This window comes from Zalophus californianus, chromosome 10 (genome assembly GCF_009762305.2).
Source record: "Zalophus californianus isolate mZalCal1 chromosome 10, mZalCal1.pri.v2, whole genome shotgun sequence".
Lineage (NCBI taxonomy): Eukaryota > Metazoa > Chordata > Mammalia > Carnivora > Otariidae > Zalophus > Zalophus californianus.
Window position 1 is genome coordinate 64,363,170 of NC_045604.1, and position 16,065 is coordinate 64,379,234.

General features: G+C 49.4%; 1 protein-coding gene across 1 annotated transcript in view; it reads left to right on the plus strand.

Annotated features, from left to right (window-relative positions):
- Positions 1-4,349: 4,349 nt before the first annotated feature.
- Positions 4,350-16,065, plus strand: part of KIF26B (kinesin family member 26B) — a 442,287-nt gene continuing 430,571 nt past the window's right edge. The window contains exons 1-2 of the mRNA XM_027612815.2: positions 4,350-5,237; positions 6,049-6,450. Coding sequence (XP_027468616.1) covers positions 5,175-5,237; positions 6,049-6,450 — 465 coding nt within the window. The 5' untranslated portion in view covers positions 4,350-5,174. The remainder of the gene's footprint in view (positions 5,238-6,048; positions 6,451-16,065) is intronic.

Here is a 16,065-nt window from a genome sequence, read left to right on the forward strand (position 1 = left end):
TGAATTCCCCAAAGAAAACAATTACAAGCTGGATAACAACAACAAATAGCCTATTTAAAGGCACAGAAGAGTGGCCAGAAGTAGGCAGCGGCAGAGGGGAGTCAAGGGTTCAGTCCCTGAAAGAAGGATTATATGGGTCTGTTCCAGTATGCTGGGCACAGCGGCTGTAACTTGAGAAAGCCAGTCTTTCTGGTGTGAGGCATTACCTGGTGGAGTTAAGGGCTGTCACTGGAAAGGGAGAAGGAGAATCTTGGAAAGGAGAGAGGCAGCCCTAAAATCTGCAATTTCCCCCAAGTCCTTGGCTGATATTTTTGAATTTTGTATACATGGGAGAGCTACAGGAAGTCAGAGGAAAGCAGGATCTAGAAGCTGGAAGAATTGACTTCAGCTGCTATCACTACGGGGAGCAGAGCATGGACTGTAGGTCCCAAGTGAGAGGGTCTGGCAAACACTTTGGGCTTTTTACTGAAATCCTAGAAGTGCCCCACTTTAGGGGTTAAGAACAAGTCTCAGGACCAAGGAATTTTTCTTAGATAATAAGCCACAGCTGACATAGATCTGGTCTAACAAAGCATAAAGCCAAGTTGCTAACAAGTTTAAGGTAATCCATAACTAGCTTAACTGCCTATTGTAGAACAAAATCAATACTCTTTAAAGGAAGATAATAGAATCCAGCATCTCTATGATGTAATGTCCACCGTATTCAGCATGTAGTTAAATTTTATTGGATATCGGATATGAAAAGAAACAGGAAGATGGGATTCAGAGTCAAGAGAAAAATCAGTTCATAGAAAGTGACCCCCAAATGAGCCAGATGTTGGAATTAGCAGACAAGAAATTTAAAGCTGCTCTCATGACTGTGTTCAAGGATTTAAAGGAAAAAGAAGCAGATAAATGGAAACTATGTATGTATGTAGCATGTATTAAAAATTACAATATCTAAAATAAAGAATTTACTGGATATTCTTTTTTTTAAGATTTTATTTATTTATTTGACAGAGAGAGACATAGCAAGAGAGGGAACACAAGCAGGAGGAGTTGGAGGGGGAGAAGCAGGCTTCCCCGTGTAGCAGGGAGCCTGATGTGGGGCTCGATCCCAGGACCCTGGGATCATGACCTGAGCCGAAGGCAGATGCTTATTGACTGAGTCACCCAGGCGCCCCTTATTGGATATTCTTAACAGAGAGTGGAGATAGCAGAAGCGATGCTTGGTGAACTTAATAAAGGATTGCCAGAAATTATCCAGATTGAAGAACTGAGGAGTAAGGATGTTAATAAATAGAACCACCTCAGTAACTTATGAGACAATTCAAGTAGTATAATAATATGCATGTAATTGGACTCCCAGAAGGAGAGGAAAGAGAGAATGGGGCAGAAAGTAATTTGAATAAAAAATGGCTGAAATGACCCCAAATTTGCTGAAAAACTTCTAGATTAACTTATAGGTCCTAGGAATTCAGCAAACCTCAAGCAGGATAAGTACAGAGAGAACCACATCTAGGAGCATCAGAGTCAAATTGTTGAGAATTAATGGTAAAGGGAAAATCTTCAGAGCATCCAGAGAAAAAGGACATATTACACACAAGAAGAATTCCTATAGAATTACTGTTCATCTCCAATCAGAGGCAAAAAAGGCTGGGGGGCCTGGGTGGCTCAGTTAAGTGTCCAACTCTTGATTTTGGCTCAGGTCATGGTCTCAGCGTCCTGAGATCGAGCTGGACTCCACACTCAGTGAGTGTCTGCTTGAGAGTCTCTCTCTCCTGTTCTCTCTCTCTTAAAAAAAAAAGTAAATGAAATGAAAATAAAAATCAAAAGAAAAACAAACAAACAAAAAAGGCCAGGAGGCAATGATTGACATCTTTAAAAAGCTGGAAGAAAAATAACTGTCAACCAAGAATTCTACATCCAGTTAAACTATTCTTCAAACACAGAATATGAAAAAAAACACAAACATTTTCAGGCAAGCAGAAGCTGAGAGAATTTGTTGCCAGGAGACCCTCAGTACAAGACATGCTAAAGGGTGTCCTACAGTCTGAAGGGAAATGACCCAGTTGGAAAGTTGGCTCAATAGGGAAAAAAATTAAGAGTCCCAGAAATGGCAAAACTGGGTACATAGAAAAAACTATATTTAAAACTTTCTAGTTTCACTAGAAGACAACAGGTTGTTTAAAATAAAATTGGTAAGATTGTATTGTGGGTTTTCTAATGTAGGTAGATATAAAATTTATCCAAATAGCACAAAAGAGGGAGGTATAATGGGATTTACTTTTGCAAGTTTCTTCCATTTTAGGTGAAATGGCTCAATGTTAACTCTAAATGGCCCATGATAAATTAAAGATGCACATTATAATCATTAGAGCTCAGAGTCCAGTAGAGGGATGAAAGCGGAATCCCCCAAAATATTCAGTTAACAAAGAGAAGGCAGGAGAGAAAGGAATGAAAAACAGAGTACAGGCTGAATACAGACCCGTACCCAACAACATGAAGCTCAGAAACTTTATATTAAGCGACAAAAGCCAAACACAAAAGAATGCACACCGCCTGGAGTCAACGAATAAAAAGTTCAAGATCAGACAAAACTAATCGGATGGTGATGGAAATTAGAGCAGGGGCTGTGTGCGAGGGGTGGGGACGGCCTGGGAAGAGGCAGGGAAGAACTCTGTGCAGGAACGGACATTTATACCTTGACTGAGGTGGTGGCTTATCCGGGAGCCTAGATTTACCAAAATTCACAGATCTGTACCCTTAAGATCTGTGCATTTCACTGTGTGTAAATGTTACGTCCACTTTTAAAAAAAAAGCCTCGAACCGAGCTCTCCGGCGGGGCCTCCGGGTGTAGACTGTGATCAACAGAGGGCGCTCTGAGCCCACTAAACACGCTTTGGGGACTCAGCTACTTGGGGATGCAAAGCAGACCTCAGTCTTCAAGGTGGATCTCGCAGCTCCGAACAGTTCACTTTGGACACCCCACCTCCCCACCACCCCCACCCGCCGCGGCTTCACCCGCTGGTGCGTTTCAGGGGGCCGCACGCTGCTGTTGCGCAGCGCCGAGCTAATGGCTAGGCCATCTCCAGCCGCACCCCTGCGGAATACAGATGTGGCTGGGAGCCGCGGTGGGCCACCTGGAGGCGTACCTGCCCCCCTCAGGTCCTCTCTCGATGTGATCGCTTTTAAATTGGAAGCTGGAACGTAATGGAAACTTCCACACTGCTGTCAACATCTTCATTTTGACCTTCTTACCTCGCTTTGGTGCCTGTGAAATCTTCCCACGCCGGGGCTGCGGCGAGGGGGTGGGGTGGGGTGGGTGGATGGCAGCGAGAGGGAGGCACAGAAGGAATTTTCCCCGAGCAAGGCGGGAGGGGCGTTGCCCCAGGGTTTCAGCACCTTCAGAAGGTTGTCTTCCTGCCCCCTCCCTATCTCAGAAGGAAGCCAGCGATTGGAAAGCCCCAAACATCTTTTGCTCCCTCGCCCACCCCCAGGCGGGTGCCTCCGGGCGCGGAGATGCCATTACACCTCACGTGATCCCGCACTGGGCCGGTCCTTCTCCAGGCGTCTGGCGGGGTGTTAATTAAAGGTCACAACCAAACAGACCTGCCGGCTCACCAGGAGAAATGTCCTCCCGGGAGATGAAAAATGACACCCCGGAGCAGCCACGTGTGGAGCCTGGCATATGCCGGTTTCCTGCACTCCCCGGCGCTGCGCCGGGGGTGGCGCGGGATCCGACAGGGGGCGGTGGCCGGGTGCTCCGCGGGCCCCAGGTGCGGGAAGAAAGGGAAGGAGGGGTGCCGAGGGGACCGATCCCGGAGCGGCGAAGCGAGGTCAGCCCGCACACACCCCCTTTCCAGGCCCGCGCGGCCCGCGCTGCGCTTGTGGACCGCGGCGAATCCCTCAGTTTCCCCTGCCCAGTGGTAGCCAGCCCGATCCCGGACTCACCTGGGCCAGCCCTGGGCGGCTCGGCACGTCGCAGCTTGGGGCGTGCGGGGCGGGGGTCGACGTCCCCCAGGTCCTCTGGCTGTGGCTGGGTGGGTGTCCGCCCCCCCGTGCCCCCCCAGTCCCTCCCGTTACCCCCTGTTCCTCCAGTCCCCGGCCGGCCGGGGATTGGTAGGGCAATTCCAGAAAAGGTTTGCAGGGCAGGTCTAGGAGAACAAAGGGCGGGGGGAGGACCCGGCATGTTTGTGGACTTGTTTGTGACTCAGTCCCTTTTACACGGCGTTTCAAAGGCAGAACTGCAAGCCTTGCCAGGAAGAGAAAGAACTTGGGGGCGGGGAGGCTTGGGCGCATTTCTGTCCAGCCCTTTCGCTCGGCGCTGCCCCTCCGCGTCAGCCTCGCGCAGTGGCGTTTCATTAGGGCCCTGGCCACGGGCCACTCTCCAGGAACTTCCCCGCAAGGGACGAGATTTACGACCCCCGCCCCCCGGCGCTCGCCTCGCACTGTCAGGCGGGCGCGCCGCAACATAAAATGGATCCCGGCCGGCGCGGCGGCGGCAGCCAGGCGGCGGGCTCCCAGGCGGCGGGGCGGCTGTTCCCGAGGTTCTGCGCTGCGCCCGGGCGCACACGCGCGCGCTGACCGCGGCGGCGCCCGGGCCACGCCGAGCCGCCTCTCCCTGCCCTCGCGCGACTGTCAGGCCGAGCGGGCCGGCGGATATTGGCTCCGCGACGCGCCGAGGCTCCTCCCCGAGTCTGGATCTTTATATTTTGGGAGAATTTCTTTGAACTCAGTTACCGAGCTCCGTGAAGGAGGCAAGTTCCCACCGCCGGCTCGCGGGCGGGAGGCGAGGCGCGGCAAGGGCTCGCCCACCTTCCCCTGCAGCTGCGTGTGCCCGGCTGCCCGCCTCGCTTCCCTCGTGGAGGAAAACGGACCCACTTGGCTGAGGAAAATGCTAATTATCTGGATGTGACCGTGAGAAGAGAACGTGTGACTGGAGGAGGCAGAAGAGGATGAGGAAAAGCATTATTTGAAGAGAAGAATAAACCAGCCACTCCAACCCGTTCTGCAAATTAGTGCTATTACTTCTGGGCTCCATTTAGCTTTGATTCTTCACCCCCCCCATTAAGAAACCTTGACTTGAGGGCCAAGAGGCAGCCCCCGACAACGGGGGGACCCTTCAGGGTTGGAAGACCTTTTGGATGTAGCGTTGCTGGAACATTTAGACACTCTCCTTTGGAAAAGCCACCATGAATTCGGTAGCCGGGAATAAAGAGAGGCTGGCGGTCTCCAGCAGGGGCAAGAAATACGGGGTAAGTTGTGACGGGTACAATGCGGAGGCGCTTGACCAGAGTCCCCTCGGCCGGGGTCCCCCTTTCCCGGCGCCGTGCGGCCCCGGAGGGCGGCCGCGAGCTCTCCTGCGGCTGCAGAGGCGCCTCGGCCGGGCGGGCTGGGCGTGCGCGCACCGAGGCGGGTCCGCGGGCGAGGACGCCGGCGCACTCGCCTGGCCCTCGGAATTTTCCCAGTCCTCGCGTTCCTGGCGGTGCCTGCACCCCTAACTTTTGCGGCATTCATGCACTTCCAGGCATAGTTAAGCCGAATGGGGCGGGGGAGTGTCCATGAATGCTCTGCCGTTCCTCGGGATCATTGCCCTGGAGCGGGGGGAGCCTTCCATTTACCTTCAGGATCCGGAGGGCTGTACCCCAAATGAATGAAAACCCAGATGCCCCCCCCACCACGCCCCCCGCCATAGCGTCTTCCAGGATCTTGAACCTGGGCTCTTTCTGGAATGGGTGTCGGATTCAAAAGCGCGGGGCGCTGACTGTATGGGTTCTCCCTGCAGAAACCATGGGAAGCCCCTGGGGCGAGCCCTCTCCTCCCGACCCGAGGAGGAATCCGCCGGCGCCCGGGAAGCCGGGACCTACTTAAGGACGATTAACGGGGCAGATGCAAGCAGATTCGGCCGCAGGGCTCGGAGAGGTCCCAAACGCGCGCCCCTTGGCCCTCGGCCCGACCCTCGGGGGCGCGCGGATCCCGGGCCAACGGGAGGGCGCCCCCAGCCCGGCCCGGGGGCGCGGGAACCCGCCGCCCTTCTGCCCCTGACTCCGCACGTCTCCCCCGCAGGTGAATGAAGTCTGCTCGCCCACCAAGCCCGCGGCGCCCTTCTCCCCCGAGAGCTGGTACCGGAAAGCGTACGAGGAGTCGCGCGCGGGCAGCCGGCCCACCCCCGAGGGCGCGGGTTCGGCGCTCGGCTCGTCGGGGACCCCGTCCCCCGGCTCGGGCACCTCGTCCCCGAGCTCCTTTACGGGCTCCCCGGGCCCCGCCTCCCCGGGCATCGGCACCAGCTCGCCGGGCTCCCTGGGCGGCTCGCCGGGCTTCGGCACCGGCTCCCCGGGCTCGGGCAGCGGCGGCGGCTCCTCCCCCGGCTCGGACCGCGGCGTCTGGTGCGAGAACTGCAACGCCCGCCTGGTGGAGCTGAAGAGGCAGGCGCTGAAGCTGCTCCTCCCAGGGCCCTTCCCCGGCAAGGTGAGACCGCGCGGGGGCAGGAGGGAGGGCGGCCCCGGAGCGTGGGGGGGAGGGGGAGGCCAGGGCGGGCGTCGGCCGGAGGGGCCCCGGGGGGCGAGCCGGCGCCTCTCGCTCGCCAGGCCGCCCCGGGGCACAGAGCCGGGAGGTGCACTCAGGCCTCTCCGCCCACTGGGTACGCCCCAACTCATCCGTCCCGCTGCCCTCCACTCCCAACAGCTCGCTGTGCTCCCCGCACCTGCCGGGACCTGCTGTTGGACCTGCGCGGGGCGCCCTCCCCGGAGACCCTCTGTCCGCGCGCCGCCAACCTTTGCGGTGTGGCAGGCGGGGGGACAGCCGGCACCTGCTCGTGGAGGCTTCCTTTCTGCCTCGCGCGGGCACTGCCGGCCGGCTCCTTAGGGTCTCCTCCCCCCAGCCACCCGTGATCCTTCCGAACAGGCCCGTGGGAGTGGTGAAAGCAAGCCGATACTTAGGGCTTGGCGTTTCCCATGGCCTATTCGTGGGCCTTCGTTCCCAGGATGACAAAAACAGAAAATCATACTCGAATGCCGGCGTGTCACCCTTAACATCCCGCGTGTCTGCCCGCGGAAGATTAGGGGTAGGAGCTCCTGGGAGCGGGGCTGCCTCGCGGCCGGCTCAGCCCTGAGCACATTCGCTCCTCCATGGCAACGCTGCGGCGTGGTGTGTGCGGGACCCCAGAGTGTAACACAATGCAATTGTATTTGCACTGTTGGGTCCAAGTACTATCAAATGATAATATTTACTCTTCCACTTCAAAGAGTTTTTATCAATGGTTAGAGAGAAATATCGAGAAAACAGTGCATAGCTGTGGGGGTTTCTGACACTGCTCAGTGGCATTTTCTGATTTATATTTCTGTGACTTCTGAAATGAAATACTGTGATTTTGAGTCGTGAAATTGAGCAGTAACTGCATCTGCTTGCCTCATCTGCCTATCCAAATTCACACACATCAGTGTTTTCATATGCAAGGGTTAAATTAAACATACCCACAGAAGTTGTAAAAATTTTACATGTGGAAAATTACCACCCAGAGAATTGGTTTTATGAATCCCGAATTTATCTCAAGAATAATTAACTTGTGGGTTGTTGTCAGTATGCCATTTTTGTAGTTTGATAATAAATCTGCCCAGACTCCCCTAAGAACAATCTCAGGAAATCTAAAAGCTTATTTTACGCTTACATTCTATATTCTCCAATTTAACACTGCTTCACTCACACACATTTGTGTGAGTGATTTCTTTTGATCATTTATTAATAGTCTCTGATTTCCTGCTGCATTCAGGGCACTGTTAGGCACAGCAACAAAATAACGGGTATTTACAGTCCTTGTCCCCATGGAGCTTATATTCAAATGGGGGATACAAACGTTGACCACAAAATGAATTCATAATTTGTTCCCATTTGCCATAAGTGCTTGAGAGGAAGATGTGGGGCACTGTGAGATGGTACAACCAGACTAGACCCTCTGATAAATTTTGAAAAACCTTGGTTCTTAAAGATATTATCTGATAGGTGGCAATCCTAGTAAGTTGCAGTCTACCAAAGCATTCTAGAACATTCTTAAGGACCTGTTCTTAAATAGCTTGGTGGTGGTGGTGTTTGCTCCTGTGTGCAAAACTAAATCAAAATCTACTCTTTTCATACAAACAAAGAAGGGAAAGAAACTATAGGAAGAAGAAACAAATGTGAAATTCAAATGCATCCATCCTGTGTTGTGGACTTGTGTGACAAAGTCGATTTGGGGTTTTGTTGGAAGCACCTGGAAGATCCATTCCCGGTGTTACAGTTCAATATATTTGACAATTGTATTTACGTGATGAAATTAAAGTGACCTGGGGAAGCGGTCAGGGGTCTCTGAGCCTCAGTGCTCTGCCCCCAGACATGTCTGGGGGAGAGCTGTCAGTCATGGGGAGGGCTGAGTGGGGTCACTTGCTGGCAACACATCAGTATCACCCAGGACCACAGTTGCCTGGCTGCGCAAGGCTTAGCCAGAAACAACAGTGACCTGGATCGCCTCCTTGTTAGTCATGAGGTATGGGGCCTCAGTGTTAACTACAAATCTTCTGCACGTTTCTCAGGATAATAATAATAAAATTTCAGCTTTGTTTTCCCTCCTTTTTTAAGCATCGGTACCCTCAGATGAGGTAGAATTTCCATTCTCCTTTTAAAGCCTGCGATATTTTAAGGAAACACATGCTGTGTTCTCTTGAGCAGGATGGATGGAGGCCCACAGAATTCAGACATAAGGCCTCACTTCTTCCCAGGGCTGGATTTATGAGCAAGCTATGGATCTCTGTAGCCCTCAGGCACCAAAAGAGTTAAGTTTCATTAGACCAGGAGATGCTACTGTGACTCCAACATGCAGTTTGCCCTGGAGAGTAAGAGTCTAGAAGAAAAAGGCATGTTCTTGAGGGGTAATTAGCAAAAACCATCATTGTAATTCACCTAAGGTGCTTAACCGTATTTAGGAAATATTTTCTTAAACAGAGTACTAAACTCTTCTGGGTGGTATTAAAAATCTCCTAGGTGGACGTTTAGAAGTCAGAGGCAGAGTGGCACATCCAGGAATCTTTTATTATTTTAGGATGGATGTGGTTTTAGTTCTTTCTGCACCGCTGTTACATTTTGTGACCTTGAGTAAATCCGTTTTTGCCCATATTTATAACTTTCTTTCGAGAAAAATGTGGGGTCGTTGATGATTATTAACGAGCCAAGATACTGTTAGATTTATGTTTTATTGAGTTAGGGTTTTTTTTTTTTTATCAAACATTATCCACTTTCAGTTTCTAATTTCATCAGTACATTTTCCAAATATCATACAGCTATTGGAGTCCTCACCCTGCACTCATTTGTAGATAGCAAGCCCTGTTGAATCCCCCCAGTTTTGTCTCAGGGACAGTTGGTTAAGGAGGGGAGGTGAAGGGCTGGTGAGCCCATGGGGGGGGGGGGGAGTGTCTGGCCGGTCCCAGCAGTTAGATAGTGGCTCTGGTGGCCTGAGGAGTGACTACCCTATTCTGAGCACTCTTGGGGGTCATGTGACCACAGGAGACCAAGGCTTCAGGGCAGAAGGCAGCAGGACTCAGAGGTTTCTAGGTCAGGGAACTGCACCTAACTGTGCCCGGTGGGGTTGGTGTTAACTGAGGCAGGAAACAGGAGGAGATACATATTTGGGAGTGGCTCAGGGAGAAGGGTGATAATGGGTTTGGTTTTCCATGCATAGAGTGTGAGGTTTCTGGAAAGAGGCAGGGAGTGGAGGCAGATTGAGGAATAAAACAGACTCTGGAGTGGAGGAATGGCAACTATGATCTCATGCACCTGTTGATGATGCTCTGGGTTTGTCCCTTCAAATAACAACTTACCTGGGTGAGTAAAGATCTGTGCCTGGTGGCAGACTGTAAAACATTGGGATTGACTTTTATTGCCTCTGTCAGTAAAAAAAGTACTCACTGGGTTTATATCAGGTCTTTTTCTAGAGCTGGTAAGTAGAAGGGGTCAGATAAAAGAATGCTGATTTGTAATGTGTTGGGGTTTGTTGGTGAACACAGTCCTTTTGCCCCTGGTAGAATTCCAGTGTGTAAATATAAAACTGTTTCAGATCCACTGGCATGAGCATCTTTCCTGTTTTACACACAGTCAAGGCACTGAGCAGAAATAAGGGCCAAGGAATGAATCTCCCATTTGGGGCCTATCCTCAATCATTCAGATAACTGAGACGGAACTTTTAGGAACTTACACAACAGTGTAAGCCCTAAGAAACCTCAGCCCAAAGGAATTCCCTGGAGTAGGCAGAAATGTTTCAGGTTGGCAGAAGGGTCTCGGGCATCTGCCATTTCCATATCAATACAAGAAAATCTTTTATGTAAAAAAAAAAAAAGTCCAGAACTACATTCCTATCTGATTTTTTTCTCAGTCAAGTATTCTGGGTCCATTTATGCCCCAGAAATATCAGGAAGATTAGACAGCCGTACCGAGAAGGGTGGCCAGGAATCACAGAGATGAAAGAAAGGAATGTGTCAGAGGGTTTTAAAAACACCAAACGTAGACTCTAAATAGCCAGAGCCCAAGTAAGTCTAGACTTGGGGAATATGTGTGTGTGTGTGTGTGTGTGTGTGTGTGTGTGTGTGTGTGTGTATTTCTGTATTTTCCCAGCTCCAAAACGGGTATGAAAAAATAACTCTATGGAAAAGTTCCTCCAGAAGCCATGGTGTGATTCTTCATAGATACAATACATATTGCATTTTAAATGCTTAATTATGAGAGACTTTTATCTGAAATCTTTTTAAGAACACTTGGTAATTTTCAGAACACGTGATTTAAATCTTTTCCATTTCAGAAATATTTTCGATACAAGATCAGCTAATAGATAATATCAGTAATGAGAACATTCCGGAAACATTTTAGGGATTCTAAAAACATTCCCAGTAGAGACACGTGAAAGGTAATCTCTTCCTTCGGGCTTAGCAAGCTATGGAATAATGGCATTTCATTCCACCAGACTTTTAATTGTGAACCAACGTGGTCAGTTTTTATAGTGACTTAATTCACTTTGTAAAAATCCCTGGGCTGTAGTAATGTCTTCCACACACATCGCAGATAGGATTATTGCATTAGAAATGTGATTTTTAAATGGCTGAGGCTAGTAATTTGTCAGCATTTGGAAGGATTAAGTCAATAAAATTTAGGCACCATGAGTTGCTCTTTGGCATATCACAGACTGTGCCATTCATCAACTAATCCTAATGGTGATGGTAATGATGATGATTATAAACGGCTAGCAGTTATTGGCTTTGGTATGTGCCGGGCACTGTACTTGGATATGCCTCCCCCGTCCCCCCATACATCAGATCTCTTACAGCAAAGTGAAGATGAACCCGATTTCTTTCCCCAGGAATTCCAAATGATCGATATGGTTCAGGTCACAAAAAGGAAGCATGAGTAAAGATGCAAGGAACAGAGAAATCCAAGGAAACTCCCCCCCCCAAACCCCTTGAGGGTCACTGTTAGGATAACTGCCTGAATGGGAGGCCCCCCCCCCCCCCGACCTTGAGAGAGAGAGAGAGGATTATTTTTCCTGGGCTCACAGATGGTAGCATTACTTTGCAGGGGGTGGGAAAATATGTGGGGTTGTCAGGATGGTGAGCTGAGTAATTTTCTTGGCTGGAATGTAATGCAGGGGGGAAAGGAACTTCCTCATATTTCTGTTCACTCACTTGGGACTCCTCTGTTGCCTGCCCTTTCTGGAAAACCTGTTGGGTGGGCGCGCCCTGTGCTGACCTCCTAAGGGGAAGAGTTCCTCAGGGGAACGTCTCAGCACCAGGTCTGTAGGGCTGCCAGACTTAGCTCTGTTTCGTCCTGGCAAAGGTTGCAAGTTGGCTGGTATCTGTCAGGGTTCCTGGTCTCTTTTCAGGAATACAAACTGATTTCCTTTTTACTATCTTGGGTCACAGACTGACCGTAGCATCTTTTCTTTACCCCTCTCTCTCTCTTTTCTTAAACCTCCTGTATGGTCTTACTGTGGCAAAGAAGCTCGGTTTCAATGGGTTCCTGCTGATCTTTCGTACTTAGTGCACCAGTCCGAAATCTTGTAGAGTGCATTTGCATAGGTGCCAAAGGACAGGGAATAAACCTGTATTCCTAAATTACTTTAAAAATGTTTATCAAGGGGCACTTGGGTGGCTCAGTCAGTTAGGTGTCTGCGTTTGGCCCAGGTCATGATCTCAGGGTCCTGGGATTGAGCCCCAAGTCAGGCTCCCTGCTCAGCGGGGAGTCTGCTTCTCCCTCTCCCTTTGCCTCTCACTTGTTCTCTCTCTCAAATAAATAAAGTCTTTAAAAAATGTTTTATCAAGGCCTTCCTGGGTGGCCCAGTCAGTTAAGTATCCAACTCTTGATCTCAGCTCAGGTCTTGATCTCAGGGTTCGAGTTCAAGCCCCGTGTTGGGCTCCATGCTGGGTGTGGAGACTACTTAAAAAAAATGTTTATTAAAATAGTAAATCAGTTTGTATCTGTCATCCTGCTTACCTCTGCCTTTGGGATGCTCCAGAACCCATCTAAGAAAGTTGGATTTCAAGTCATGGTTACAAAGGCTGTCTGCCTAGCACTTCCAGGTTTCAAAGGAATTCACCTGTTTTCTTTGAGTATTCCTATGGCTTCCTTTTAAATATTTAGATGTCTCATCCACTGGGAAGTTACTTTGGTGTATAATGAAATGTACAGATCAGTTTTATCTTTTTCTAAATGTCTGTAGTTGTCACCAGGCCCTTTCTTAAAACATCCATCTTCCCTCCACTGATCTGAGATACTGTCATTATCATAAACCAACTTTTCAGTTGAACTTGGGTCTGTCTCTGGATCTTCTGCTATGTGCTATTTATCTGTCTCTTCATGTGCCAGTTCCACGCTATTTTATTTTATTTTATTTTTTTTAGGTTTTATCTTTAGAGAGGGCGTGAGTGTGCATGCGTTGGGGGCAGGGAGAGAATCAGAAGCAGACTCTGTGGTGAGTGTGGAGCCCAATGCTGGGCTCAATCCCACCACCGTGAGATCACGACCTGAGCCAAAACCAAGTCAGATGCCCAACCAACTGAGCCACCCAGGTGCCCACGCGCTATTTTAAGTACAGAATCTTTGTAGTAAGTTTTAATATTTGGTAGGGCTAGCTCTCCCTCTCCCAAACAGCACCTTTCCTTTCTGGGAGTTTCCTGGTCGTTCTTCCTGTTTTCCCATATGAACTTTAGAATCAACTTGCCTAACTCCAGAAAATAATTATTTTAACTGGGACCATGTTAAATTTATATATTAACCTGGGGGACATTTGGCATCTTTATGATGTTGAATCTTTCCCAAGAACGTGGAATGTTATTCCATTAAAACAAGTCTACTTTTCAGCAATTTTCAAGGTTTTTCTCCTGTAGAATTTGTGCATTTCTTGTTAAATTTACTCTTAGGTATTATATCTTTTATTGCTGTTATAAATGAACTCTTCACTTTCATCTTCTAATTGATAATTGTTTGTATATAAGAGGGATATTTATATATTAACTTTATAACCTATTTGTTAAATTCTATTAATGTATTCATTAGTTTTTAAAATTGGCACTCTTGGATTTTCAGAAGAATTTATCTTATACAAGTAGAGATATCATTACTCCTTTCCTTTGCTGTTTTTATTCCTTTAATGGTTTTCTCTTCTTTGTTACATTGATTCATGCCTCTGATACAGTGTTAAATGGTAGTGGTATAGTTGATAGGTGTATAGGTTTTCCCATTAAGTAAGATGTGGGCTTTTGGACTGAGGTATACGTATAGTTTTATAAATTAAGGAAGTGTCCATCAATTCCTATTTTATTTGGTGTTTTTAATCAAAAATGGGTGTTACATTTTGCCAAATGTGTTTTCAGTGTTTAAGGAGATAATCATATGATTTTTCTCCTTAGATGTATTAATATTGTGAATTGTTATTATTGATTTCCTAAGAATGAACCATCATTGCATTCCCCTGATAAACTTCACTTGGTCACAATGTATTTTTAAAATATGCTGTGGATTGGGTGTGTTAATATTTTATTTACTGTCTTTGCTTTCATATTCATATGCCCATAAGCATTTTTGATTCCTGCTCATGTATCAGCTGCAGCAGCTCTCTGCCACATTGTAACCAGGGAACAAAGAAGATGAACATCCTGCCCTGGGGCAACTCCCAGTCTAGTTTAGAGACAGACAAGGAGCGGAGTTTGAGAGCAGTGTAGGAAGTGCTGGACCACAGGCTGGGCGGGCAGCCAGGGAGCAGAGGGGAGGCTAGAGCTCCTTTGGCAGGTGGACGGGAGTTCGGCTCACTGAGCGCAGGGCAGCACCAACATCCAGCTGGAGGGAACGGTAGACACGAAGCCCAGGAAGGTTATGCACACTCTGTACCCTTTTGGGAGCTGCAGGGGTGCATAGTTACCGTAGCATAGCGGGTGCATGGGTGAGTAATGCACTGGGAAGGTGGCAGGGGTTAGGATGAATGGCCTTGCAGCTGGAGAGTCTCCTATTACCCTGTAGGCCTTGGGCAGCTGTTGATGGGCATTCAGGAAGGGAACGAGGTGATCAGATATCCATTTACGACAGGTTGCTCTGACAGTGAGGGAAGATGGGTTCCAGAACGGCGTTGGGGAGCCCATGAGGAGGCTCCTTGCCATGGCCTGGGTGACGGAGGGTGCAGGCCTGAGCTAAGGCAATGCAGTGGGAATGGGGTGGCAGCTTGGACCAGACAGATGTTGTCCATAGAGAACCTGTGGGGATACGGGACAGAGGGAGAGGTGGAAGATGAGGGCTCTCCCCAATTTCTGGCCACAAGGGTGAGGAACTGCTGCCATTAATTGAGACGGAGAATACAGGAGAGGGTAGGGCTTTTGTTCTTGTGGGTCTGATTTACGAGGATGGTTGGTTGTGGGTCATAAAACTGTTCTGGGCCCTGTAGAGCTTGAAGAGGAATGTTCTGGTGGGTCCCAGTGGGATTCAGAGCTGGAGACGCGGGTCTGGGGGGATGTTGGCCTGGAAAGGGTGGTGGCATCCACTGAAGGTGAGCTCTTCCCAGAGAGTGAGGCTGTGGACAGCGAGCAGAGCATGGAGCTGTGGGACCAGGGACATTGAAGGCACAGGCAGCCTGAGGAGCTGGGAAGAGAGGTCAAGGAGAAGCCAAGAGGAGGGGAGGAAACTCAGAGAAAGTGGCGTCATGGAAGCAGAGAGGAGAAACATCAGAGGGAGGCAAAGGTCAGATACCTCAGAGAGATCCAGGAGGTAAGCACGGAGGTTTCCCTTGATTCCGTGAGTTGGAGGTCGCTGGGGATCTTTGTTGGAAGAGTTTCTGGTGCCTGGAGAAAGGCGGGCAGTGACCGTGTATCCAGGAGCGGGTGGAGAGGTGAGGACATCTGAGGTAGCATTTGAGTCGTTGACGACACTAAGAGGTTAAGAGAGATCCACTTTTGAGGCTCTTACGACCTTGCAAAGGAAGATCTGGGGTCAACAAACTTGGGTGCAAAATCAGGTCACGTCACTAAGTGTGTGACCTTGGGCACAGCCTTTCTGAACTCGGTCATTCTCCTCCTTACAGTGGCGGAAGTGGTAGGACCCCAGTGGGGTTGTTGTGAGGGTCTGTGAAACGGGCGAGATGACAGTCAACCTTCACTTTCTGTTTATTCCAGTGACTTTCTCTAGGAAGGTAAACTTTATAAAACCAACCTACCAACCTACCTACCTTCCTTCCTCCCTCCCTCCTTCCCCCTCATCCTTACTCTTGTCAGTCGTCTGACAGCAAAACGGAAAAACAGCAGTCAGAGCCAATGAGCTCATCTCCTTTTCCATGTCTTCACCTCCAAGCAGATAAAACATTCATTTATTCCTTTGTAGTGTGACTCCACAGAAAATTTGGGAGAGCTCAGTTGACGAAAATAGCCACTCCTTTTAGTTGAGAAGCCATGAATATGGAGTGCGATTCCCTGTCACAGATGGAAATCCCTTCTTTGAGCCCTGCCCGGCTCAGAGGCCCTCCAGGGAGCTTGGCAGACTCCTCGTTTGGCATTTTCACTCCTGAACGGAGAGCGTGTCTCCCCCAGTGAG